This window comes from Micropterus salmoides, unplaced genomic scaffold (genome assembly GCF_014851395.1).
Source record: "Micropterus salmoides isolate LMB-PRFRI ecotype aquatic unplaced genomic scaffold, ASM1485139v1 Ms_hic_scaffold_4, whole genome shotgun sequence".
Taxonomy (NCBI): domain Eukaryota; kingdom Metazoa; phylum Chordata; class Actinopteri; order Centrarchiformes; family Centrarchidae; genus Micropterus; species Micropterus salmoides.
Window position 1 is genome coordinate 14,425,364 of NW_024043372.1, and position 25,013 is coordinate 14,450,376.

At 38.0% G+C, this 25,013-nt stretch overlaps 2 protein-coding genes across 2 annotated transcripts; both read left to right on the forward strand.

The window, feature by feature from the left end:
• Positions 1-102: 102 nt before the first annotated feature.
• On the forward strand, positions 103-20,809 carry itcha (itchy E3 ubiquitin protein ligase a). The gene is made up of 24 exons (XM_038697114.1): positions 103-230; positions 1,322-1,392; positions 1,704-1,845; positions 4,634-4,758; positions 5,643-5,774; positions 6,102-6,150; positions 6,252-6,430; positions 6,628-6,862; positions 7,985-8,080; positions 8,679-8,853; positions 9,727-9,796; positions 9,924-10,008; positions 11,060-11,188; positions 11,350-11,422; positions 11,649-11,720; positions 11,827-11,915; positions 12,103-12,262; positions 12,370-12,503; positions 13,501-13,641; positions 14,069-14,189; positions 14,272-14,376; positions 17,599-17,695; positions 17,803-17,875; positions 18,067-20,809. Exons 2-24 carry the CDS (start codon positions 1,368-1,370, stop codon positions 18,164-18,166), a joined length of 2,607 nt encoding a protein of 868 aa, XP_038553042.1. The 5' UTR covers positions 103-230; positions 1,322-1,367; the 3' UTR covers positions 18,167-20,809.
• Positions 20,810-22,156: 1,347 nt separating this feature from the next.
• pxmp4 (peroxisomal membrane protein 4) lies at positions 22,157-24,831 on the forward strand. The gene is made up of 4 exons (XM_038697753.1): positions 22,157-22,313; positions 22,930-22,992; positions 23,096-23,294; positions 23,404-24,831. The coding sequence occupies exons 1-4, from the start codon at positions 22,201-22,203 to the stop codon at positions 23,671-23,673; spliced, it is 645 nt and encodes a 214-aa protein (XP_038553681.1). The 5' UTR covers positions 22,157-22,200; the 3' UTR covers positions 23,674-24,831.
• The last annotated feature ends 182 nt before the right edge of the window (positions 24,832-25,013 follow it).

Below are 25,013 nucleotides of genomic sequence, written 5' to 3' on the forward strand. Positions count from 1 at the left end.
CCCAACAATGGTTATAGTTTTTAGCAAAAAAGATTGGCCAGCATTTGGGTACCGTACGGACTGGTTGGTACAGATACAATTTTATTATGAAAAACCCGTACCGGAATTTCTGGTCTTGTTCTGGCCAGCGGGACTCAGCTCTGTGTGGTGATGGAAGGCAGCTATCTGTCAACAATCTAGACATAGCTGAAACTAAAGTCTGTCGCCCTTTTATCGTGTGCTTCTATCAGGTATGTTTTTTTTTGTGTTTCAGTGAATGAGAAGTGTGAGATTCGAGCGATCGAAGCTGCTCAAGTAGTCCGGTGGTGTTAGCATTACTAACGTTAGTTAATGCATTGTTAGCTAAAGCCTCACGTTCAGGACGTTGGCGAAATAAGTTGGTGGAACTTCCCAGTTTTTATTAGTAATTCACAAAAGGCATTTACGTTATAGACAGTAATACATATTAGGAATGTCACAGTAGAAACAGATACTAAGTGTTTTAAGTTGTCTTGACAGCAAATCGCCTGCTGGCTGCTAACCCCCTGCTAACCTGACAGCTATTAAGCTACAGTTGTACGTTGCTGCCTTCATGTTGCAGATAGCAGGAAACACGCCGTCTCCTTGGAAGCATTTTTTGATGCGCTCAACATCTTTTTGTTCAATTATATTAATGCATCCCCCTTGTCTAGCATTTAAATTACCTTCTTGTCCTGTCAAACGGTATTGTCAAAGATTGACAAAGTAGGATAGGTTTAAGTTAGTGAGACTTAATTTAGCCAAGTTAAGGATAGGATTTCCCGTTATGTAGCCTATACCTGTCTTGAAATAGCTAAGATTAAACCAAGTCACTGGGTAACGTGCATTTTAGTCCAGTTTGTATGTCTGAACACAACGACACTGCGCTGAGTTACTGTATAGAGTTTTCAATGAATACTGTAAGTTAAGTTAGACATATTCAGGTAATAATGAAATACAATCAGTTATTTTAAAACGTGTGCCCAGTTCATGTAGATTAATATCAAACTGTAAAGCACCTGAATATTTCGCTTAACTTTATTGTGGAGATAAAAGTTATAGATAAAAGGTTATTAATTTGAATTAGGATCAATACTAACACACTCTTTTAATGTCTCCAGATACCTGACCCTGTCAGACATACACCTTTTGTTCTTTGTTGTTGTTTGTTTTAGTTAGATACCCTCTTGAATCCATGTGTGCCATTGTATGTAAAGTCAGGTTATACTTTCCACTGACTGTAGCAACCTAATAGCCTAATCACTCTTTAAGTAGTTAAGAGTGTCTTATGTTGATCTGATGCCACTGGTTGCAATTGTTGCAGGTCGTTTTGGTGCAGCCTAGCAAGGCTGCAGTGTTATGGATGTACCATGAAGGCCCAATTGCAAGTCACAGGTAAGTTACTGTTGCAAGATTTGTAAGATCTTATATCAACAAAAATTAGACACTGATATGGTAAATTAATGAAGTTTTAGTGTTCAGTGTTGCTTGACTTTGGGTATTGGAAGCTACGGGCTATGAGTCATCAAGTTCCTGTTGTAAAAACTAAAATGCCACTCACTGTTTTTGCTACAGGAAGTGGTGGTTTATTTTCCAAAGTTAATGGGAATAACAAGTTGTAGCATTTTTACCAAATACTACTACTGATCAAATCTACTGAAATTTACAGTACTGGCAACTTCACTGTCATGTTTTATCATTTCTAGTGCTTTCAGCCAAGCTGAAGGAAAACAAAAAGAACTGGTTTGGTCCCAGTCCGTATGTTGAAGTAGCCGTGGATGGCCAATCAAAGAGGACTGAGAAGTGCACCAATACGCACAGTCCCAAATGGAAGCAGGCGCTCACAATGTGAGTATGACTGTTCTGTTCTCATAGGAGAAGAAGCAGTTTAAAAAATAGTTGATTAATTATGAGATGATGTGCTTGTTTATAATAGAAATATTAATTAGAACTAAATTTAGCTTACATACAACATTGTCAGGATTTTTCCTGCATAGAGTAACTTTTGGTGCCCCTCAATGTGGTTTTAGCGAGCAGCAAAGGAAAAATACCAGCGCCAAAATAATTACAATAATTCTCCAAATGTGTTTTAATAGCCATTTATCAAACAACTGTTGAGCAAGCAGAACATAAACTTATCCCTTTCATGCATGAATTATGACAGCCTTTGTCAGGATTTTTCAACATACAAGCATCAACAGAACATCAAATACAGATCAACTGACAATACATACTAGTAAGAGCAGCAATAAATACTAGTAAGAGTTCATAGTACATATTACATCAATGGGGTAAATACCTAGGGAAGGAAGTAAGAGTTAACAAATAGTGCAATCAAAACAAGATCATTGTAGGTGATAGAAGAAGAAGAGCACAGGAAGTGCATGTTAGGGGTTAGGAGTTAGAGGTGTTATAAGAGGAAGTGTTCTCAGAAGAGATGAGTTTTCAAGAGCTTCTTGATGTTAGAGAGGGACGTTTTGTCTAGAAAACACTGGTGAAATATGAAACGTGAAATGAGTGATCCAGAACACGAAACAGCTGTTATTATAAAGATAGCAATTATAAAGACAAAGAATATGGGTGTAAGGATGGATTAGCACACGCAGGTAGCAGGGATTGTCTGAGCTACGGAGAGAGCTGAAGGTGAGTTAAACTGTGCAGCTTCCTGACACCCAGTTAACGAATGACTGTGAGGTTAAAACTCACGGCCCAAAAGAGAACAACAAATGCACGTGTACATTTTCAGCTGAGGACTGCGGCTTACTTTGGCTAGCTTTCATCATCAATCATGATTTCAATTAAATGCTAAAGTTGCTGTTACTGTTACCTTTTCTGTGGTCCGCTGGCAGAACACCGGGTGCTTTCTGATCAGGTGCCGTCGTGCTGTTGCCGAGGCGACATAAATTTCGTTTTACGGTGGACGGACGGTAACATTACAGAGTTGTTGTTTTCTTTAACTTGAAATAATCCCATACTTTGGAATTTGAATTTGCTTCGATGCATTTTATTAATCGATTTAATCAATGAATCGTTTCAGCCCTACATATAAATGAAATAAAATAAAAAATAAAAAAAATAGTCAGCAGTTCAGGCAATTAAGTTTACATATATTGAGAGTCTTTAAGGCTTTGGGGTTTGAAGAGTGCTGAATAGTTTGTATGTATTGGTGCAATTCGCTCATAAATAATAAAAGGTTTGCGGTTACAAAAATTACTTTTGTGAATGTGGAATTTTGCTACAATAATGAAGAGATTTATGAGATAATATTGTTTTTGTTTTGCAGACATCATAAAAACCAAGCAGCACATCTTTGTATAGCAGAGAAAAATGGGCAGAAATGTTACAGCTGATATATTGTGCAGTCTTTCAAAAAAATAACAGTACAAGGGCAGCTCCAAAATAAGTGTATGGTTGCTTCACAATGAAGTCCACAGAAAGAGCAGTTAATGTCAGTGTCATTTCTTAGTCTTTGCAAATAATGTTTTGTTGGGTAGCATCGATGTAGAAGTTTGAAACAGACGTCTCGAGGTTTGTTTATGATCAAGTATTTTGAGGGTATGGTCCAAACATCTGGTACATTGAGTGTCAATGAACATTAACACACGTGAAAATCAAAACACAACGCTAAAATTAATTATTTTTGTTCATGAAGCCACCTGTCTGTCATTAGGAAAAAGACAACAACTGTGGATATGTAGGTAAATCATGATCTTTTACCTAATTTTTATTATATTCATATATTCATTCAACGTGCGTGTGAGATCTCTCTGCTGTGCTGTGGCTGCCTGAAGCTACACTTTCCCTGTCCTCGCGACTGTAACTGCCACTAACCACAAGAAAACAAAAATGGGGAAAGAGCGCAAGTTTTACTTTGTGGCTATAACAACGCTGTTGACACAATGTACAGATAACCTGCAACCCCTGCTGGAGCAAGTGAGCTATAACGATCAGTATTAAATGTTTAATTAGGCTATAATCAAAACTCATTTTAGGTCTAACTTTCGGGACAAACCGGACTGCAGTCGTGACAACTACTCGTAATTCAGGACTGTCCCGGATTTTTTGGGACGTCTGGTCACCCTAGGTTTTCTGGGCACTACGTACCACGAAGCAGGATTTGAGCTTATCCATGTAACTACGGAGTTAACCCTGGGTTTTCAGTACCACGAAGGTGGTTTACTTCTTACCGGGGTAGATCGCCATGGAAACTTACACTGAACGGCTAACCTGCTCCGAAGCAGGTTATGTTCCAGATAAGAGATCAACTCTATGAAAACTCCGCTACTGACCAATCAGCTATCTTGGAAAATGGCATCACCATCTGTAGGAAATTCCACAGACTGTTTTATAGGCTGCTTAATGTTTGCTGCGGTGATACGGATAAATTCTTGAAGGCTATAGTGATATCATCCCACAGAGACTGATTAAAAGCGTTAGGCAACCAAAACCTTTTTAACCAGCAAATGTTAGGAATTGATACTCAATAAATGGCTTTAATGATGGAATTGTATAACAAAAATAAGACAGACAAGCAAGGTTAAGAAGCCATAGCCTATGAATCTTTTCAGCATTAGTGCATCATCCATAATCTTTTTGGTGTTAACTCGTATCTTGTAATCGTCTTACTTTTCCACAGAATTGTGACTCCAGTAAGCAAGCTGATCTTTCGTGTTTGGAGCCACCAGACACTGAAAGCTGACATTCTGTTGGGAATGGCCACACTGGATATCAGTGAGACCCTTAGGGCTAACGACTTGAAGCGTAAGTTCACACTATTGTTCACTTTGTGTTTTCTTTCAAAAGGCCAAGCAAAAATATCAAATCGCAAACGTTCCTCTCACTTTTCCATTTTTTGGCACAAGACAACTGTGATCATGTTATATCACCTGGCTATTTGGTAGAGTTGCACTCTCTTATTTGTCATTTCATCCTTGAATATGGAAAATATGTGTTTTCCAAGGAACAAAGTATGGAGCTAATATTTCTAGGCTCTGTGGAACTTGGGTTGATTCCCACAGAATAGCGTGAGGTATTCAGGATAAAGTTTCCACCACATGACTGATTTATTTCAAAATAATAACAAGTAGTATCCCATGTATTTCCCATCAATTTTAGTATTAATTTTCTGTGACTGTGCCAGCAAATTTTGCAAATGGTGCACACACCGTAAACACTGTACGCACTTGTTGTATCTGCCTTTGTTTGTTATGAAAATGTTTAATTGGGTTTTGTTAAACTTCACCAACCAACATGTCTGGTCTGTATTCTGTACAGATACTTGCTTTTCATTTGCCAATTGTGAACAAGGCTCTAGAAACCTTACCAGCAAGTGGTTTGAGCTGTCACTGCAATCTTTAGAGCCCCATACTCTCACTAGCAGGGCTGAAACCAGTAACAAAATACCTTGAGATTGAGGTGATTATCAAGGGCCAGTGAGGTGGCCCCTCCAAAGGAAAATGTCTCTTAATTTGACTGTCAGATTTTTCAAGTATGTACAGTAATTTCTACTATTGTGGTGCAGCCTTAGCATCATATGATTTAATTTTGTTGTGATGGGTCAATGTGTGTGTTTGTGTCATGAGTTTACCTGGGGTGTGTTGTCAGTCTAAGCACCTGTTTAACACTGTATTCTGTGCCCTCCCCAGTATATGAGGTGGTGCAGACACTGCAGCTGTGCTCTGACAGAGAGCACCAGGATGTTGTAGGTGACCTGTCGGTCTGTCTGGATGGCATGCAGGTAGACCCAGAAACCTTCGCCTCAGCAGAGAAAGAACATTGTAAGAAACCACCCACAGACACAAACCCACTATTCTAGGTCGACCACAGTATTTGAGAACATGAATAACAATGAATTTATATACTTATAGAGCCTGTCTGATACTTCAGCCAACTTAACTTATAACAGAACTATAAAGATCAGTGGATGTCAGCTGTTGAGTAACAAGAAATTGTAGTGCAGAAATGGCAAAAATAATAAAATAAAAATCCAGTGTCCGTTTGGCTCTTCTTTAATATTGAGTAAATACCAAGCTGTACTGTTGCAGTAACATCTGTTATTATTTCACATAAATAGTTACTTCTCTGCTTTTTCTCTGTCCTTCTAGCTACTGTTCCAAATGGAAATACAAGACAAAATGGAGACACTGGCAACAGGTTTAGTAAACCTTTATTTTATATTTTCTATATACATGAAATTTGTGTTTCAGTCATTGTATACCTGTATAATAACTTAAGTAAATATCTTGATTTCCCAGGTCAAGCAGAGACACATCTCCATCCAGTGACTCAGAAGATTGGGTTATAGTACCTAATGGTCACGCTGTCAATGGTACGGGTTCTCCTTCCCAATCTCCAGGAGGCCCCAACGCTTCCCGTCCCCCCAGACCAGCCCGACCTCCTCCTGCCACGCCTCGCAGACCAGCAGCCTCACCAAGTAGGAAAAGCACTAGACATAAAATACTCTACAATATAACATTAGCTCACATGAATTTGACATACCAGTCGTTCTCACATATAAAAATGTTGCGTGCATATGTGTAATCACTGCAATCAAAGCAAATACACCTCTGCACATTCATTCAAAGACTAAAAGGTTATCTTCTCTGGCGTCCTCACCACTCCTCTCCCCAGCCTCTTCTAGCAGTTCCTCCCCCAGTGAGCTGAGTGAAGGTCCAGCTTCCGATGGCTCTTCTCAGGCGTCGGCTAGTGGGTGTTCAAATCAGCAGGATGACTCAGGTGCAGGAGCAGCGACAGCAGGTTCTTCACAGACTGCAAGTGGCCCGAAACCAGAGACTTCTGCCTCAGCAGCTCTGCCCACAACAAATCCCAGAGTCACACCCATGAACAACAGTCTCTTACCACCAGGGTAACTTAATTCAACAAGTCTTCGTTGTGGCCACGATTAATAGGCACAGCAGCCTTAGAAAGCCTTAATGCAGACTTAAATATTTGTACGTGTTTTGTTATTGTATTATTTAGCAATGTTTTAGGTATTTTAAAGAATTATAGGTTTTCACTGACAATTTGCTCTGCAGCTGACCTCCATCTGAATCCTGTTTCTTGTGCTTCGTCTTTGCTCACTCATTTGTATTATATGGTTTTTACAAGGTACAGGGAGGAAGAAGGGTTTTGACCAGATGTTCTCACAAATTATTTATTTCCCTTGTTTATTTATATTATTTATTTTTTATGGTGGATATATACATATAAATATGTATGTTTCATTTTCGTTTTTGATGTAAATATGTTTAGCAAAGTGTAAATTATTGAGTAGTGTAGAAGAGGTAGGATTAAATAAGTTTATGCTCTTCCAAGTCAAGTCAAATTTATTTAAAGTGTAAAATCACCAGCTGTGGTCCCAGTACACTTTACAGAAAACAGAGACACGTAAAGATTGCAGAATTGGATAAAAAAAAAAAAGGCTGACAACACATACACATTAAAAAACAACAATAAAATACACAAACTATAGGCTCTGGCTCCAAATCTGTATCTTGAGACCCTTGGCACTGTAAGTAGCCCTGCATTTTGAGTGTGCAGTGTTCTCGTAGGCCAATATGGTGTAAGGAGTTCTGTCAAATAAGATGGTGCCTGACCATTAAGGGCTTTGTATATAATGTAATTTTACCGGGAGCCAGTGCAAAGTTACTAAAACGGGTGATATGATCTCTCCTGCTGGTTCTAGTCAGTATGTGTGCAGCAGCATTTTGTATTAACTGGAGAGACTTAAGAGATTTTTTTTTTGAGCAGCCTGAAAGCACAGAATTACAGTAGTCAAGACTTGAGGTAACAAATGCATGGACAAGTTTCTCTGCATCATCTTGATACAGAAGGTTTCTAATTTTCGCAATATTGCGAAAATTCTATTCCATTTCAGACATGTTAAGTTAATTCTCTATTAGCTTTTACTGTATTATTATGATTGTTTTTTTTTTTTCTTTACATGTTCGAAATAAAGCCTTCATTCATTCAGTCATTCTCTCTGCAGGTGGGAGCAAAGGGTGGACCAGAACGGACGGGTGTACTATGTGGATCACATTGAGAAAAGGACAACCTGGGACAGGCCTGAACCTCTTCCTACAGGGTACCAAAATACTTGATTATCTTTTATACTATGAATACTAACATGTTTGTTGCTTTGCTCTCTTGGACTGTGCAGTCACGATACCATAAACGTGATCCCAGATAGAACAGACCATTATGACCACTTTTACAATCACTGTAGAGCTGCGCTCTTTTGTTCACATGTTGTTTATAAATGTAATATTGGTGATGTAGTTAAAATAATAGAACAGATCAAAACAACTTGTGTCTCTGGTATTGATATGGATGTCAGGTGGACCCTTGAGGCACATCTGTCACTTGGCCTTCATTGTCACTACACTTGTTGTGTCAGAGGTCATTTCTGCCTGTGTTTGCTATGAAATCGTTTATTTGGGCTTTGATAAGCTTGACAACCAATAAGCACTCTACCCACTGGGTTGTCCCTCAGGTACAGGCCTCACTTAAGCTTCCCTTCTGCTTGCTTCGAGTGTGTTTACAGCCTATTACAATGGCTCCCCCCAGAATTGGTCAGCATGTGCAAACCATGTGACATTAAAGTCTGGTCTTGTGCTATTCATATGGATGTCAGGTGTCTGTCATTTGTCAACTCAGCACTACCTTCTTTTACCCTCCCATAGGTGGGAGCGCAGGGTGGATCCGATGGGTAGGGTGTACTATGTCGATCACATAACCCGAACTACTACATGGCAACGCCCCACGCAGGAGTCAGTGCGGAACTATGAGGAATGGCAGCACCAGCGCAGCCAGCTGCAGGGAGCCATGCAGCAGTTTAACCAGAGGTTCATTTATGGGGTGAGAGCGGTCATTGTCTTGGTAACTGGATTTGTTACATTCACTGCACATGTAGCACACTTTGAAATCCACGGTTTGGGGTGGTGATTGAACAGTGGATAAGACACATGTTCAACTCCATTCTGTGTGTGTGAGCAATGAAGGTTTTCACATCACACACAACATCAAATTGCATACTGGACATGATTGGCTTCCAAGCTAGCTAGCTAGTGGATTTAGTGATGTCACAAAATCAAGTTTGTACATCTGTGTGTTAAACAAGAGTGAGCTTAGACAAACTTCCACCTTTAGCAGATGTATGTCAAAACTGCCTTTTAGTGTCAAATGATGTTGGTTTTCAACATTTTTGGCTTGCTCCCCAAAATTCTTTAAATCATCTCAAAATAAAAATAAAATAAAGCCATAACCACCTTGAGGATTTCCTAGCATAGGAAACATAGGTGTTAAACTGTCCCAGTCTTTGCCATTTCTTTTCTCATTTCAAATGTTCTAAATCTATACTACTTCTCAGACTTTAAAAAATTTAATTTGGCTCTCAGGTCTGAAATAGGTGAATAATGAAGTTGACCGTGCATTACTCTGTATGATCATAATAATGGATAGCTATAGTATTATATAGTATTACTTTTTTCTTTCACCTACTGTTTTCCTGCTTCCTGTTTACACCGGCATGCGCATGTCCAGTGTACTTGAATGGCCACTAGATGTGCTCTTTCAGTTGTTTTAATATAGACAGAGATCAGTTCTCAAATGCAGCTAAAATGCTGGTGTGGACGGAGATTGTTTGGTTTCAAAACTTGATAGTGTGGATGTGGCTTTTAGTTGTTTTTTTGAGACTTTGTCAACATGTGTCCCATTCTCTCTCTGGCTCAGCTCCAAGACCAGCTGGCAGCCACGGCCAATAAAGAGTTTGACCCGCTGGGACCTTTGCCACATGGTTGGGGTAAATATCACTGAGCATTTATTTTAGAATTTGTTACTGAAAGGACTACGGCTCTAATATTAGTAGCAATAAATGTCAGTGAATTGATACTAAATTACATATAAATTTTTTTTGTTTTTCATGTCAGAGAAGAGAACAGACACCAACGGCAGAGTGTATTTTGTTCATCACCCTACTCGGACAACACAGTGGGAAGACCCCAGGACGCAAGGGTGAGTGTATGCCTGTGTATCTCGATGCTGTCATTTTATCATACTGGTTTTAAATGATTCTGCCTAACTCAGCTGCACTTCTGTTTTAGAGTCTGTAAGAGGCGCTAAGGTATCAGCAACTTGCTAAGCTCCAGTATTTCCAAAACACTTCAGAATAGGAAATCAGTCCTATCTGGTGCAAAGAGTGAAGTATTAAGAATTGAGTGACACATATTTGGTCCTTTTTTTTAGGCTTATGAATAAATGCAATTAATAACCTTCTCAAAGTAGGAAATGGCTTCTATCTGCTTCAGGAATTTAGCAGAGCTACATATAATCACAGGACACATGCAAATAATCTAGGAGGGGAAGTAAAGAATGTAGAATGTTTAACATAACCAGAAGAGTTTTCAAATATATTGATTGGATTTAAACAGTTTTAGTAGGGGATAATTGCCCTAAACTGTGCCTGCACTGAACCGTTGAACCATGAACTGCTACTGATGAGGCGAATGAAAGAGCATCTGATTAAACACTGTTTACTGCCACTAGTCAATGACTGAAGCAGTACAAAGCAAGCCATGATTTTATATGTTAAGTGCAGGTTTTTTAAAACTGTCCTGGGTTATGTTCCTGTTTTTTTGACCTATAATATTAAGATGTAAATTTGAGTATTCCATACTTATGTATTCTGTTTTCAAAAGAATAAACAGTGACTAGCCACTAAATTATTTTAATTAAACATATTGAATAATAATAAAATTCTGAAGATATATCTGAATATCAGTCAAATATCCTGTGACTGTTTTAAATAAAGAAAACCTCAATGTGAAGATTCTCTTTCAGGGCAATCAATTAATATTCTGAGGAGTACGTAAAAAAAGCATATATTGTAATATCTGCTGTTTTGATGTGGACATAAATCATTTATGCTCTTGTTAATATGTCCTGGTTATTGATGCTCATTTTCTCTTTCTCCAATTCCACTTGCAATGTAATTTTTTTGTATGTGTGTATACACTTTCTGAAACAAATGGTTTGATGTATTTTCGTGTGGATTTGTGTTGTTCAGGCTGCTGAATGACAAGCCCCTGCCAGAGGGTTGGGAGATGAGGTTCACTGTGGATGGTATTCCCTACTTTGTAGACCACAACAGGCGAACCACAACCTACATTGACCCTCGCACAGGGAAATCCTCACTGTAAGTTCTTATTTAAAGGTCAACGTTAACGTGCTCAAGTTAAATGCACCTCTTACAGGAGGAACATGACTTTAAATCATCTGCCTTTTTACACAACATGTGCATACATTAACTGAATGTGCTCGTCGATTGGACATTGAAAATGGTTCTTCTTTCTACAGCGAGAATGGGCCACAGATAACCTATGTCAGGGACTTCAAAGCCAAAGTGCAATACTTCAGATTCTGGTGTCAGGTATGTGCTGCACAACATGTGTTGAAATGCTTTATCTAACATAATAAAATCAACAAGGTGATTGTTGGATCTTTCTTTATCTTCATGCTGCTTCACTGTAGGCACTCATGTCTCTAGTACTTGAATGTGCAAAGATAAAAGTTAATGTTCACTGGTGTACAAAGCATTGAAATGGTCTAAAATGTATTTGTATAGTTCTTATTGTTGTTTTTTTTCTCCCGCTCAGCAATTGTCGATGCCTCAGCACATTAAGATCACCGTCTCCCGCAAAACTTTGTTTGAGGATTCATTCCAACAGGTGATAATGTCAATATACCGAATGATATTTTTGTCACTTCTCTGGCAGTTTTGTCTCGTCAGTGTTCGAGGCGTGTAGCTGTTTATTTCTTTGTTTATATTCAAAGATCATGAGCTTCCAACCACAAGATCTGAGGCGAAGACTGTGGCTCATTTTTCCTGGAGAGGAAGGCTTGGACTATGGAGGTGTAGCCAGGTAATTTTTATCACATGATTTGTTTTTGTACATTTTATTGTATGACTCATAAGGTGTGTTTTGTTTTAATTTGTAGGCTTTTGGACACCTCCTTTACCTTACTAAAGGCAAAACTTGTCCCTAAACCAGTATGACTACTTTGATTTAATTGTTTGGGTTTTTTTGTCTCCTGTGGTTGCGTTTCCAGGGAATGGTTCTTCTTGCTCTCTCATGAGGTACTGAACCCCATGTACTGTTTGTTTGAGTATGCTGGCAAGGACAACTACTGTCTGCAGATCAACCCTGCCTCCTACATCAACCCTGATCACCTTAAGTACTTCAAGTTCATAGGACGCTTCATTGCCATGGTACATGCACTATTTGTCAACACAATTACTTAGTTTACTTAGTGTGACATCAGTTTTTAAATGATGGCATTTTTAATACATTTTTTCATCTGTGTGTTCCTTCCTAGGCCTTGTTCCATGGCAAATTCATCGACACGGGTTTCTCCCTCCCCTTCTACAAGCGTATTCTGAACAAACCTCTGGCTCTCAAAGACCTGGAGTCCATAGATCCAGAGTTTTACAACTCACTCATCTGGATCAAGTAGGTCTGGGGGATGCAAACCTTAATGTGTGACCTGGTGGGTGGGTAGCTGATCTACATGTGCGTAATATAGTGATAATGGGGAGAGTTTGCTTGATTCGATGGACAGGCAAAATATTTATGTCACTTAAAATAGCCTTGCTGTCATTAAATGGAGACACTAATGGTTAACGGATCATAGTTGATCCATGATCTGTACAAATCTGGGGCCCTTGTAATACTTGTTCTCCTGTCAAAAAAAAAATAAAAAATCATCGGTTCAATCGGCTCCTCCAGGCTGCATGTCGAAGAGTCCTTGGGCAAGATACTGAACCCTGAATTGCTCCTGGTAGCTGTTCCACTAGTGTGTGAATGTTAGTTTCTGTTTGAGCACTTAAGCTCTGTGTGCAAATGGTGAATGCTATTTCAATGTTTCATACATACAGGCTCATTTGTGACTTGGGCATAAGCATTACTTTAAAATGGAGCTAAAAACATTCTGAATTCAGCTGACAATGCGCATTGTCAATTTCTAAAATTGCCATGTATATACACAGTTCTTGGAAAGGAAGTAAATTGAAATACAAGAAAAATAGATGATGATGGCCATTTATTGCCTTTATCTTTTTTTTTGTGGGGTGTTTAGCTCCACATATGATTATTTTAAATTTCCATCTCTCTTCATTCAAATTTCATCCAATTACCCTGTATGGTACATAACATGTTTGAATAATACTGGGGGAAAAATTGGAAACAAATTTAGATGATGGTGTATATACAGTAATAATGGCAAGTGATTTCAGTCGTCATGTATCTAATTCAGTTTAATGTTTCCACTATCTATCCCTGTTCCGTTTGTGTCGTGATGCAGATCCAGAGTAATTTCCTGAAATTGTCTGTTTTTGATGAAAAGGCCTTAGACGTGTGTGTAGCCTGGTGGGCATCTGTGCTCTCTGATTGCTTTCCAGTGCTGTTATTTTAACCATGTTAATAACGATGATGACTCTCTGGCCCGCAGGGATAATAACATAGAAGAGTGCGGCCTGGAGATGTTCTTCTCAGTTGACAAGGAGATTCTGGGGGAGGTCACCACCCATGAGCTGAAACCAGATGGAGGGAACATCCAAGTAACTGAGGAAAATAAGGAGGAATACATCAGGTACAGCTGCATCTTCTACTGCCTCTCATCCACCATCTGTCTTTAACCACCATATTTACATTTCACTTTATATCTAAAAGATTACACACCTCAGTCGTGGTCTTATCCAGGCTAACATGCAATAAGTGCAACAGTTTAACAGACTGATATTTCCCACGGTCTTTCCTGTAATGTAACATAAGCAATGCAGAGATAATGGCCATTAATAAACTAACTGCATTGTGTATACAGAACAGTAGAATTTAATTTAAAGTAGAATTAATGGATATTATTATGGTACTTCAAATTTAAGATGAGGTATTGCAGTTTTTGTTTGATGATTATATAGAAAGTTAACTTCTTAATTGTTAAAGCAACCATAAATCTTCACGCCTTCAGTATGCTTGATTTTATTTCAATATGTTTATCTTCATATCACCATATGCAGGTTGGTGGCAGAGTGGAGGCTGTCCAGAGGTGTGGAGGAGCAGACTCAAGCATTCTTTGAGGGCTTCAATGAAGTTTTGCCTCAGCAATACCTTCAATACTTTGATGCTAAGGAATTAGAGGTACTGAAGTAACTAAACCTATTCCTTTCAACCTTTACCAAAAAATAGAAGGTCTAATAGAAGGTTTCCTTCTTGCCTGTAGGTGATGCTGTGTGGGATGCAGGAGATAGACTTGGTGGACTGGCAGAGGAACACAATCTACAGGCATTACGCCCGAAGTAGCAAACAGATCCTCTGGTTCTGGCAGGTCAGTACTAAACAGTTGCATACTTGGACTGTACTGTTCAGTCTGTTGAAAACACCATTTCTCATGCATCCAAACTAGGGCTGCACGATTAATCTAATTGCAATCGCGATGTCGTCATGTCTGCAAAAAGTGTGCGATTCAAGTGTTGTGTGTGTTGAGACTCTCCTCTCAGTTTTCACTGCAGTCTGCTCATTATCTCCGCTCACACTGGGCTCTCGCATGTGCCCCTAAAACAGATAAGTACAAACCACATAAAAACTATTTATGGGCAGTGAGCGAGTAACGTTAAAGACAATAACCTAACATGACAGAGACAGTTACAGTAATGTTATAATGTTAATGTTATATTTTAAAGAATATTAATATATATTAATAATTTTGCTTGCACAAGGATTGAATAAATAAAAACAACTCACAGAAAAGACACATCCATAACCGGATTTAATATTCAGTACTAGTGGTAAAATACTATACTATTATATGAAATTATAATGAATTTAGTAATGAATATATTAAGATTATACTAATGGTATACTATTAACTGAACATTATACTCTTTATTTAATGTTATAATATACTACTAATAATAATAAATAATAATAATCTTTAATTGTAGAGCACTTTTCAAAAACAAGTTACAAAGTGCTTTAACAAGTGTAAAGACAATAATACCCAAGAGACAATAATACAAAAACAATAAAAGATAAAAGCAAGAAAACATTGAAAAGACTGAAATACAGATAAATATAAAATTAGTAAAATACAATAAAAATAAAAGGGATAAAATCAAATAAGATCGGGAAAGGCTCTCCTATAAAAGTATGTTTTAAGAAGGGACTTAAAAGAGTTCACTGACTCAGCCGACCTGATTTCCTCGGGCAGGCTGTTCCAGAGCCTCGGGGCCCTGACAGCAAACGCTCTGTCCCCTTTTGTTTTCAGTCGAGACTCTGGAACAGACAACAGACCTCTGCCCGAGGATCTCAAGGTACGTGCTGGTGTGTATGGGACTAAAAGGTCAGAAATATAACAAGGCGAGAGGCCATGAAGAGCTTTAAAAGTGATCAATAGAATTTTAAAGTCAGTTCTAAAACATACTGGGAGCCAGTGTAATGAAGCTAAAATAGGAGTAATGTGGTCATAATTCTTTGTTCTGGTTAAAAGCCTGGCAGCTGAGTTCTGGACAGTCTGGAGTCGATCAATAGATTTTTGGGTTAAACAGGTGAAAAGGCTGTTGCAATAATCCAGGCGTGATGAGATGAAGGCGTGTAAAATGGTCTCGGTGTCCTTAAAAGTTAACATAGATCGAATTTTTGCTATAATTGATTTGCCATCTGCTGGGACCCGATGACCAGGATTTCTGTTTTGTCTGAGTTCAGCTGGAGGAAATTATTTGACATCCATTTTTTAACTTCACAAAGGCAGTTGTTAAGTGAACTCAGCATTCCAGGGTCTGTGGATCTGACAAGCAAGTATATTTGTGTGTCATCAGCATAAATATGAAAAGAAATGCCATGTGTATGGATAATATGGAAAACAAAATGGGTCCTAAGACCGACCCCTGAGGCACACCATATTTAACTGGACAGAACGAGGAGACATAGTTGTTTACAGACACGCAAAACTTCCTATTTGACAAGTAGGATGAAAACCATTCTAGGGCAGTACCAGAGATCCCCACCCAGTGCCTCAGTCTGTCTAACATATTGTTGTGATCAATGGTGTAAAAAGCAGCGCTAAGGTCCAGGAGTACCAACAGAATCTATTACTTTCTGTAAAAACTTTGTAGGTATTACATCAAGTGGGCTGGAGTACACTCTCATTTGTGATACTGTTTTTAAAAGCTCAGACAAGTCGATGGGATAAAACTGGTTAAAACTCTCTTGTTGCTGGTGAGGGACCTCTGAGTAAGAGGCTGCGGGGGTAATAGAGGCTCTGTTGACACCACCTTATTGGTAAAATAAGATAACAATTCACAGTCATCGTTACTTCCAGCTGAGGCACAAGGTGGGGTTGGGTTTACCAGCTGATCCACAGTCTTAAATAGAAACCTGGGATTGTGTTTATGTGTAGTAATGAGTTCAGAAAAATAGTGTGTTCTCGCATCCTTAATACACTCATTTACACTAGTTGCTCTTCCAGGTTGCGGTTAGAGCCTCTGCAGTGGACTGATGTAGATTTAGATCCAGTATGCCAGTGTGCCATGTGTCCTTTTAGCCATCTCCTTTGTAGAGCAACATGCACCCCTTGTTCTGTTTTACGTCTGTTTTACTAAAGTTATTATTATAAATATTGTTTAACTGTGTTCAAGTTGAGAAAAAAACATTTCAAAATGTCAGTATTTTGTGCATTTTCCTTGACAGTCAAGCAAGTAGACTCAGAGTACCATTTGTTCCATTATAATCTAATCGCAATATTGTCCACAAAAATTGCAATATAACCTTTTCTCCAAATCATGCAGCCCTAATTCAAACTCTGTGCTGTGCTCTACTTAATATAGTAGATTAATATGCATACAACAGCAGTGCAGGTGTATGTTTTCAGTCATAGGATTTAATTTCCTTCAGTTCATAACTTTCTTGATGATTGCATCACCTTTTGTTGTTGTTTTAGAGACAGTATGTCTTCACTGGGTCAAAACGCTTAACAAAGCAAAGAAAAAACGTGGGAGTTCAGGAGTATTATACGCTGCTCAAAAGAATTAAGGGAACACCTAAATCAAGTCCTTGTGTAACGGCCCGTCTCCTGGTGTCCTCTCCATGGTCTTGAGACTGTGCTGGGAGACACAGCAAACCAAACAGCACGTATGGATGTACCATCCTGGAGGAGCTGGACTACCTGTGCAACCTGAATGGGCTGCAGGTACCGCCTCATGCTGCCAAAGGTGACAAGGACACTAGCAAAACTCAAAACTACAGTCAGGATGGATAAGGAGAGAGCAGTTGTCTGTGGCCACCACCTGCTAAGCGTTCCCTTTTTTGGGCATTGTCTTGCTGTTGCCTCTCCAGTGCACCTGTTGTCACTTTCATTTGCCCCAAAACAGGTGACATTGATTCACAAGCCCTTGATATTCCTGAGGTTTAATTGACTTGATGTGATACTGTGATGATTAAGTGTTCCCTTTTATTTTTTTGAGCAGTGTATATTACTAAGATTTCCTTTGATCATGAATAAAAGTTTACTGGATCTGCTTAGCGCTATTAACACAGAATGATTTGTTGACAGTTTGTGAAGGAGATGGACAACGAGAAGAGGATGAGGCTGCTGCAATTTGTAACAGGAACCTGTCGTCTTCCTGTGGGTGGCTTCACTGACCTGATGGGTATGCAAATAGACACATACACACACAACAACACATTATGTATGTCTGTCACATCATAATTGTGTTCTTAATTAAATTATCTTTATGCTTGTTATTGATTAATATAGGAAGCAATGGCCCCCAAAAGTTCTGCATTGAGAAAGTGGGCAAAGAGAACTGGCTTCCACGAAGCCACACATGGTAAGACCAGTTATTCTCCTTCTAAGTCTTCAGGCTTCAGCAGTTATGTCAAAATCTGTTTTAATGAGAATGAAAATTTTTATTAGTTTTTGTCCCTTGTGTTTGTTAAGAAATACAGAGTAAGAATGTTGGACATTACACATTATATCCAATATGAGAGTCATTTAGTTTCTCTTTTTTTCACCATGTAGCTTTAATCGTCTGGACCTCCCTCCTTACAAGAGCTATGAGCAGCTGAAGGAGAAGCTCATGTTCGCCATAGAGGAGACAGAAGGTTTTGGGCAGGAGTAATGCAACAAGAGCAGAAGCTACAGCATGGGATGGAGGAGTGTGGGCTTGGAGGAGCCTATCCATTTCAGACAAGAGCACTTTTCAACAGATTCTCCTTGCAGCCAGGCGCTGCTTATAAACTGGTAGATGGACGTAAAAATCTTTATTTTCTGTCAAGTTATCATATGCAGTAACAAACTGTTTGTAAGCTGTTTGTCATAATTTATCCCACAAGGGACCTGTGAATTTTCCTTACCCTGTTTCACTTTTCACCTATCAGTTCCACCCTAATCAAGCTGATCTCACTTAGCCCTGCTCAGCCCGCTGTCAGGCGATGGAGGCAGAATTGATGCCTTTCTCACCCTGACATGTCTGCACTCGCTGTACGTTGCGCAATTGCAGTTTCTACACGTACGTCTGTGAATCTGTGCAGTAGTCACTTCTTAAGAAGCCGTCTTGCCGGGTCTATGCACTAGGATTAATCATTTCGGAGGAAATAACCATATTTGTGCATTTTGACGTAAAATAAAAAGATTCATATCTAAAAGCAACATCAAAGGCACATATATGGCTTTGGGTCTTTCAGACTCAACTTTTAGTTTTCTTTTGTTGAAAGGGCGGATGAATGGCTGGATGATTTTTTTTTTTTTAACAGCTGATTAACTGGGCTGACTCCCATAGCACATAATGCAGTTTCTTTAATAACTTTGATAAATATAATCATGCTAATTGAAATGATAATTTCTCTTATTAGGTTGATTTTCTTATCTTTATAATGAGTTGAACTAGTTTGCACATACTTATGTGAGCAGTAAGGCAGTTGTGATTGTTGAGAGAGAGAGAGAGAGAGAGAGGTTGTATTTTTATGTGCAATAGTTTTGTAGAAAACATGTATGCCAATACTAGAGCCAAACAGTGATTTGTTTGATCATTTTATAACACTTTGGTAAGTTTCAGCATTTACTATTGATTTAAATTCTCAATATGAAGTATAGAACTTTTGCATATTTGCAACTGTATGTGGTGAAATTGGTTTGATAGTGATTTGATTTGTCAAACTTTGCCTTCCCAGGTCACTTTCTTTACCAGTCAGGGAGACTGAAAAGTCTTTTCTTGATAATTTCAAGCTGTTACTAATGAAGTTGGAGCATTAGGATGTATTGTGAAATAGAGAAAAAATATGTGTCGAATAACGTCCTATTCCCACTGAATGGTAGCCAATTCTTTGGTAGATGTCCAGAATTAAGTATTATCTTAGATCAATAATGAAGAAACTGAATGCTAACTGTTTGTGTTAAGTGACTAATGCAGATTATGTAATTATACTTACAAACTAGAAAGTGTTTTTTAATATCTTAATACATTTAGTTCACCCAAGAGGTGGACCCCTTTGAGTTGTTGGCATAAGATAATTATGGTTTGAGTTAATTTAATAGAAAATGGCCCTAGTTTTATAGGGTGTTAGGTATTCAGATTTGTACAGTAATTGTGTATTTTATGTCTTTTCCAAAATGTTTTAGTTTCTTTTTAGTAGTAGGTAGAGTATCACTTAGAAAATGACTATGGAACCAATTTACCAAAGTTTAAATTTAATTATTTTTGTAAACAATTTGACTTAAAAGTCACCAAGTGTAATCAGTTGTTAACATCCCCTAAATGATTACATATTCACATCGATTGTCACTATTAAGCAGTTAGTTGTCCTTTGTGGTTAACGCTATGAGGTACAAAAATGTAAACAAAAAGGTATCTCAGCTACTCCAATTTCAAATACAGAATTTGAACAAAATTTCAATCCGTAAAGTGTTTTGTTAACAACTAGTAACTGTCCAAGCATCAAGCTGTGTGTGTGTGTGTGTGTGTGTGTGTGTGTGTGTGTGTGTGTGTATGTGTGTAAAATTATGTGGTATAATTTCACTGTGTATCCCAGATCACTAACAATTCCTAATTACAAATTTACTTTCAGCAAGTTCCCTTTAATTTCACGGTAAAATGTAAAAGGACATCCACTAATGAATTTGACCATGTATGAACCATGTGGCTGTATGTCATTTCATAATGTCAAGCTCTCCCTTACAGCCCGACTGGCATATTGACCCTCAAGTCAATTCCAGTTGCTGCTCACTTTATACTTAATTGTGTCAGAAGTTTCCCGTTAGCTCACCCCCCCCCCCCCCCCCCCCCCCCTTACTGGCAGTAATTCAACACACACACATAAACCTACAAAACCTGGTGTGTAGCTGCTTGTGTGCAAACTTGTAAAGACATTATTGTAAAAAAAAAACAAAGAAAAACTTGATTAAAAAAGGTTTCATGATTAAAATGTTGACTGAATATTTTAACAAATTAAATAGATTAAAATTTATAACATAGCACCTTGACACTCCAAACTGGTTGAATTAACCACTTCACTGTTTAATCACTGCTGTGTTCCAGATCATGGGGCAGTTAAATGTATAGAAATATGCAAAATAGTGTTTTTAGTTGTACCGATTGCATTGTAAATCATGTTGAAAGTGTAATCACTGTTTGTTTTGAGGCTCTAACTTTTTTGATAAGTGGAAGTTAATGGTTGAATACTATTTATTTTGAGGATGGGTTTCATGTAACAGTGAACTGGATTGATTGTGGAAAAAACATTAATAAAATGATTAAAACACTGGGCTCCTGCAACATTTTCCACATTTGTTTACACCATCCTACACACAGTTCTTTACTTTTGTTTGTATATTTCTTCTAAAACACGATTGTTTTGCATATTGACCTCTTGTTTACTTTCCCAACATTGTGTTAAGGGAAATGAAAACGGTACTACGCACCTCTTAGCTACAATTTCTGGGTCCCCCTAGAAGGAATATATTGCTGTGGGTCCAGCCTTTATCATTCCATTGATCTTACCAATCCCATAATGCATTATATTTATAAGTAGGTATATTGTGTTTTCACACTGGAAAAATGCTCACAGTACACTCAAAGATGTGTGATCTGCTTGAATTATGTCTACTGATTTTTGACACAAAATATAATGCACCACTGAAATTCTTAAACTTAAAACAACTTGCAGGTAGTGGTGAGATAGTCTCTCCACAACGGTTTAGTGGGAAATATATATATATATATTTTTAACTGCACTACATTCATTTAACAGCTATTGTTGCATACGAAGTATGTGATTAGATTATATAGTTTGAGGCAGTTTTCATGAACAACTACCCAGCAGTAAATAAATTCAATTAGCTCCACTTCAACCTGCTACAACAATAGAATGCTGCTTATACATGAGTGAAACAGTACTTATACTGAAAGGGGGCATTCTGTATGTCTGTTTGATATATTAGGTGTATTTTGCTGATAATCCAAGTGTATTTGTATTATAATAAACGTTTGATTGGCTTTGTTGTATTAGTACTTTTACTTAATTAAGTAAAGGATATGAGTACCTCTTTAACCAAAGATCATAGTATTTACTGATACAGATTCTTATTTAATCATATGTCTTGCATTGAGCATTGGTGTTGGAGAATGTAAGATAATACTGTATATGTATCTGCTCTTAAATTGGCTTTACTCAACTAATTATGGCCTCTCTTTGACTCCCATTTTAAAAACATTTGCACCACCTGACTGAAATTCTCCTGCAGGATATGTCTAATGACTGGCCTTGAATTTCTTCTTATTGCCTCAGAAAGGTGTTGTGAAAATGTGCCTGCACTCTTTGCACGAGGCATCCACTCTCACATTATATAATATGCAATAGCTAAATGACTATTGCAATTCCCGATGTTTGATATACAGCTTTACCTCACACCAGATGTTGACACAGCACGACTCTAACAAATCACTTTTGCCGTCTCATCTTGCCTACATTTTACAATAGTTTTTTTAACCCTAAAAACGCATGTTTTTCTTTTATGTTTGTACCAAAAAACAAAACAATAGTTCACTGCGCTTAATTTACATAGGAACCTAAATTATAATTGTGTACTACGGCGCACATTCGCTGTGACACTGGATTGTTGGTGCAACATGTATTTGTGTCCTATCGATTGAAAGTCATGGCAGGACCTGATCTGATAAACACTCTCCTGTATACCGTCAATAATCTGCTGCAGCAGGAGAAATATAAAGCGGCATTGGCCGTTTTGAAAGGATTCAGAAACGGCGCCGTGTGAGTGAAAATATTCAATAAACTAGTAGCTAGCTGAGCTACGATAGTTAACTTCTTTTACCACTGAAGCTAATTGGTCTTTGGCTAATCAGCAGTGGTGGCTAGCTTTACATTCCTGGAGCGGCCAGTGGTGCAGTGTAACTAAGTACGTTTACTCAAGAGGTACTTGTACTTTACTTCAGTATTTCCATTGTATGCTACTTAATACTTATACTCCACTTATTCAAAGTCAAACATTGTACTTTTTACTCCTCTAACGTTACGTTTATCTAACTTTAATACCTTTAGATACTTGTTACTTAATAGATTAGTAATAGCAAATATAAATCAATTTAGTAATGATGATATATTGTTATAGATTAAACTACCCTGCATTATAAAAAGAAGTTGGAATTAGCCCTAACTGTTTTACTTTATGGTACTTTAATGCTAATACTTGTTTATTTTTACTTAAGTGGGCTTTTGAAAACAGAACATATACATGTAACAGAGTATTTATACATAAGATGTGAGTACTTCTTCCACCACTGCTTAAGGGAACATATTAGCAGGGGATGTTGTTGACTATACAGAAAGCACTGAGGATGTTTGACATTACACTGTGTTTATTTTTCAGATATGGGGCCAAAATCAGAGCACCACATGCCCTGGTAATGACATTTCTATTCAGAAATGGCAGGTAAGAATCGGAAGTGTTATTTACTTTTAAGTATCAGCACCCTGCTTTTTGTAGTACTCCTCGTGCCGCTAAAGTCTGAAGATGTTTTTCTTTCCTCTGACAGTTTGAAGGACAAGCTCAGAGCCATTTTGAAGGCCACTTACACCCATTCCCGCAATCTGGCATGCTTTGTATTCACTTACAAAGGACTGCAAGCCGTGCAGGAGAGGATCCAGGGAAAGACTTTGCAGTCTCACTCCTTTCTTGCTGCCTGTGTTGGAGGATGGTTAGTGTTTGGAGATAACAACAACATCAATAGTCAGGTATGACTGTTGTCACTTTTACTCTTCAAAAGTACATCATTATAAATTTAAGACTGTCGTTACTCAAATAAACGTGTGCAGTCCATTAAAACCCTTCTATCTTCTCTAGATCAACATGTATTTGCTGTCCAGGATCCTGTTCGCTCTGTCTCGGCTGGCTGTAGAGAAAGGAATCATACCCCAGCCGAAACACGACCCTTTTCCACTGTTCGCTACGCTGGTGTGGGGCATTGTCTTGTGGCTGTTTGAATATTACCCACACACCCTCCAGCCCTCACTGCAGTCTTCAATGAACTACCTCTACCATGATAGCAATGTGTGGCATGACATCTCAGACTTCCTTGTTTATAATAAGCCAAGGACTGCTGCTCAGAAATGAAGCTTTAGTTTTTGTCAGTATGGACCAGCTACAATGCAATAATTGCATTATTTAAATAATTATTATTAATTCAAATGGTATTGACTGTTGCCTTTTTTAAATTAATGTTATAATTTGTGCTGTACTGTGTTTGATTCCTTTACATATGTATTTTCTTGTGTGTCCTGCACATTTACGCAGCTGTCAAAGCCAACCACTGTTTGTTTGACACAATTTTCCAGGTAAAGAGAATCCCCAGCATATTTGCATACCATTTTCAGTACGATATTTCCTGCTGATATTTGGGTGATTTGTCTTATTTTCATTTCCAGAGTATGTCACTAAATACAACTGCCACAGAATAAACAACAAAAAGACATTTAATGCAAAACAGGCTGAAATTCTGTTTTCTGTTCTGAACATGCTGTTATATAGAGCCACAAAAATGTCAAAGCATCATTATCATCTTTGATCTTTTTTAAAAATATTTGCACATCCCTATGGTTCTTCTATATAATACACAATTAATAAATAAAAAAATGGCAGCTGTCGAGTTTTTTTAGTTCGAACAAGAGTTGTTCTGTTGTAGCACTACTGAGCGTCTTTTGCAGGTTAGATTGATGACTACCTGAAATATGGAGCATTCTGTGTTGTAAAAAAGCATTTTGTGTGTTATCACTCCTAAAAATGATGATTCCCTCACCCTGCTGGAATCACGAACATGCTCTAGAAATACTAGATGTGCAAGTTTTTGTTTGTTTAGAAGCCACAGGTGTGCCATTAATATGTTGTTTTATGTGGGCTGAATGAAATCCTGCTTCAGACAAACCTGTCTGCAGTTTTTCTTTTCTTCAAAGGCTTAATCATCTCTCTTGCTATTCGTGATCTATCCAAAATTAATTGAGCTACAACTTGTTACCTTGTACAAATGATTTAGTGTAGTTCTTAGATCTAGCACTAGTTTTGTGCAGTATCAGTCTAGATTAAAATACATTATGCACAATCATTTTAATATGTTCCAATGTGTAAACAGTGATGACGTAACCATAATTTGTAAAGTCTGTGCTTGACTCCCCGTCATGCAATTTTACTTGAGAATTTACATTTTATTTAAATTAATAGTTTCAATCTTTGTGATAGCAAGTGATGGAAAGTAACTAATAAAACAGCTTTTAAGTATTTGTGCTTTACTTAAGCATCTTCATTTTATGTCATTTTCTGTCATCAAAGGGGGAATATTTGACAGTAACTCAACTCCATTTTATTTGAAAGCTATTGTTGGTAGATATTAGCAGAATAAAGCTTTGCGTATATGTTACAACCCCAGCTCTCAGACCGCAACAAAGAAGGAGGCTGCAACT

Bases quoted from the DNA above. Each gene is read 5' to 3' on its own strand.
- itcha (XM_038697114.1), top strand. From the start codon at position 1,368: ATGAAGGCCCAATTGCAAGTCACAG. The intron at 4,759-5,642 runs GTAAGTTCACAC...TGCCCTCCCCAG, and splicing joins TAGGGCTAACGACTTGAAGC to TATATGAGGTGGTGCAGACA. The intron at 12,504-13,500 runs GTAGGTCTGGGG...TCTGGCCCGCAG, and splicing joins AACTCACTCATCTGGATCAA to GGATAATAACATAGAAGAGT.
- pxmp4 (XM_038697753.1), top strand. From the start codon at position 22,201: ATGGCAGGACCTGATCTGATAAACACTCTCCTGTATACCGTCAATAAT. The intron at 22,993-23,095 runs GTAAGAATCGGA...TTCCTCTGACAG, and splicing joins TTTCTATTCAGAAATGGCAG to TTTGAAGGACAAGCTCAGAG. The intron at 23,295-23,403 runs GTATGACTGTTG...TATCTTCTCTAG, and splicing joins ACAACAACATCAATAGTCAG to ATCAACATGTATTTGCTGTC.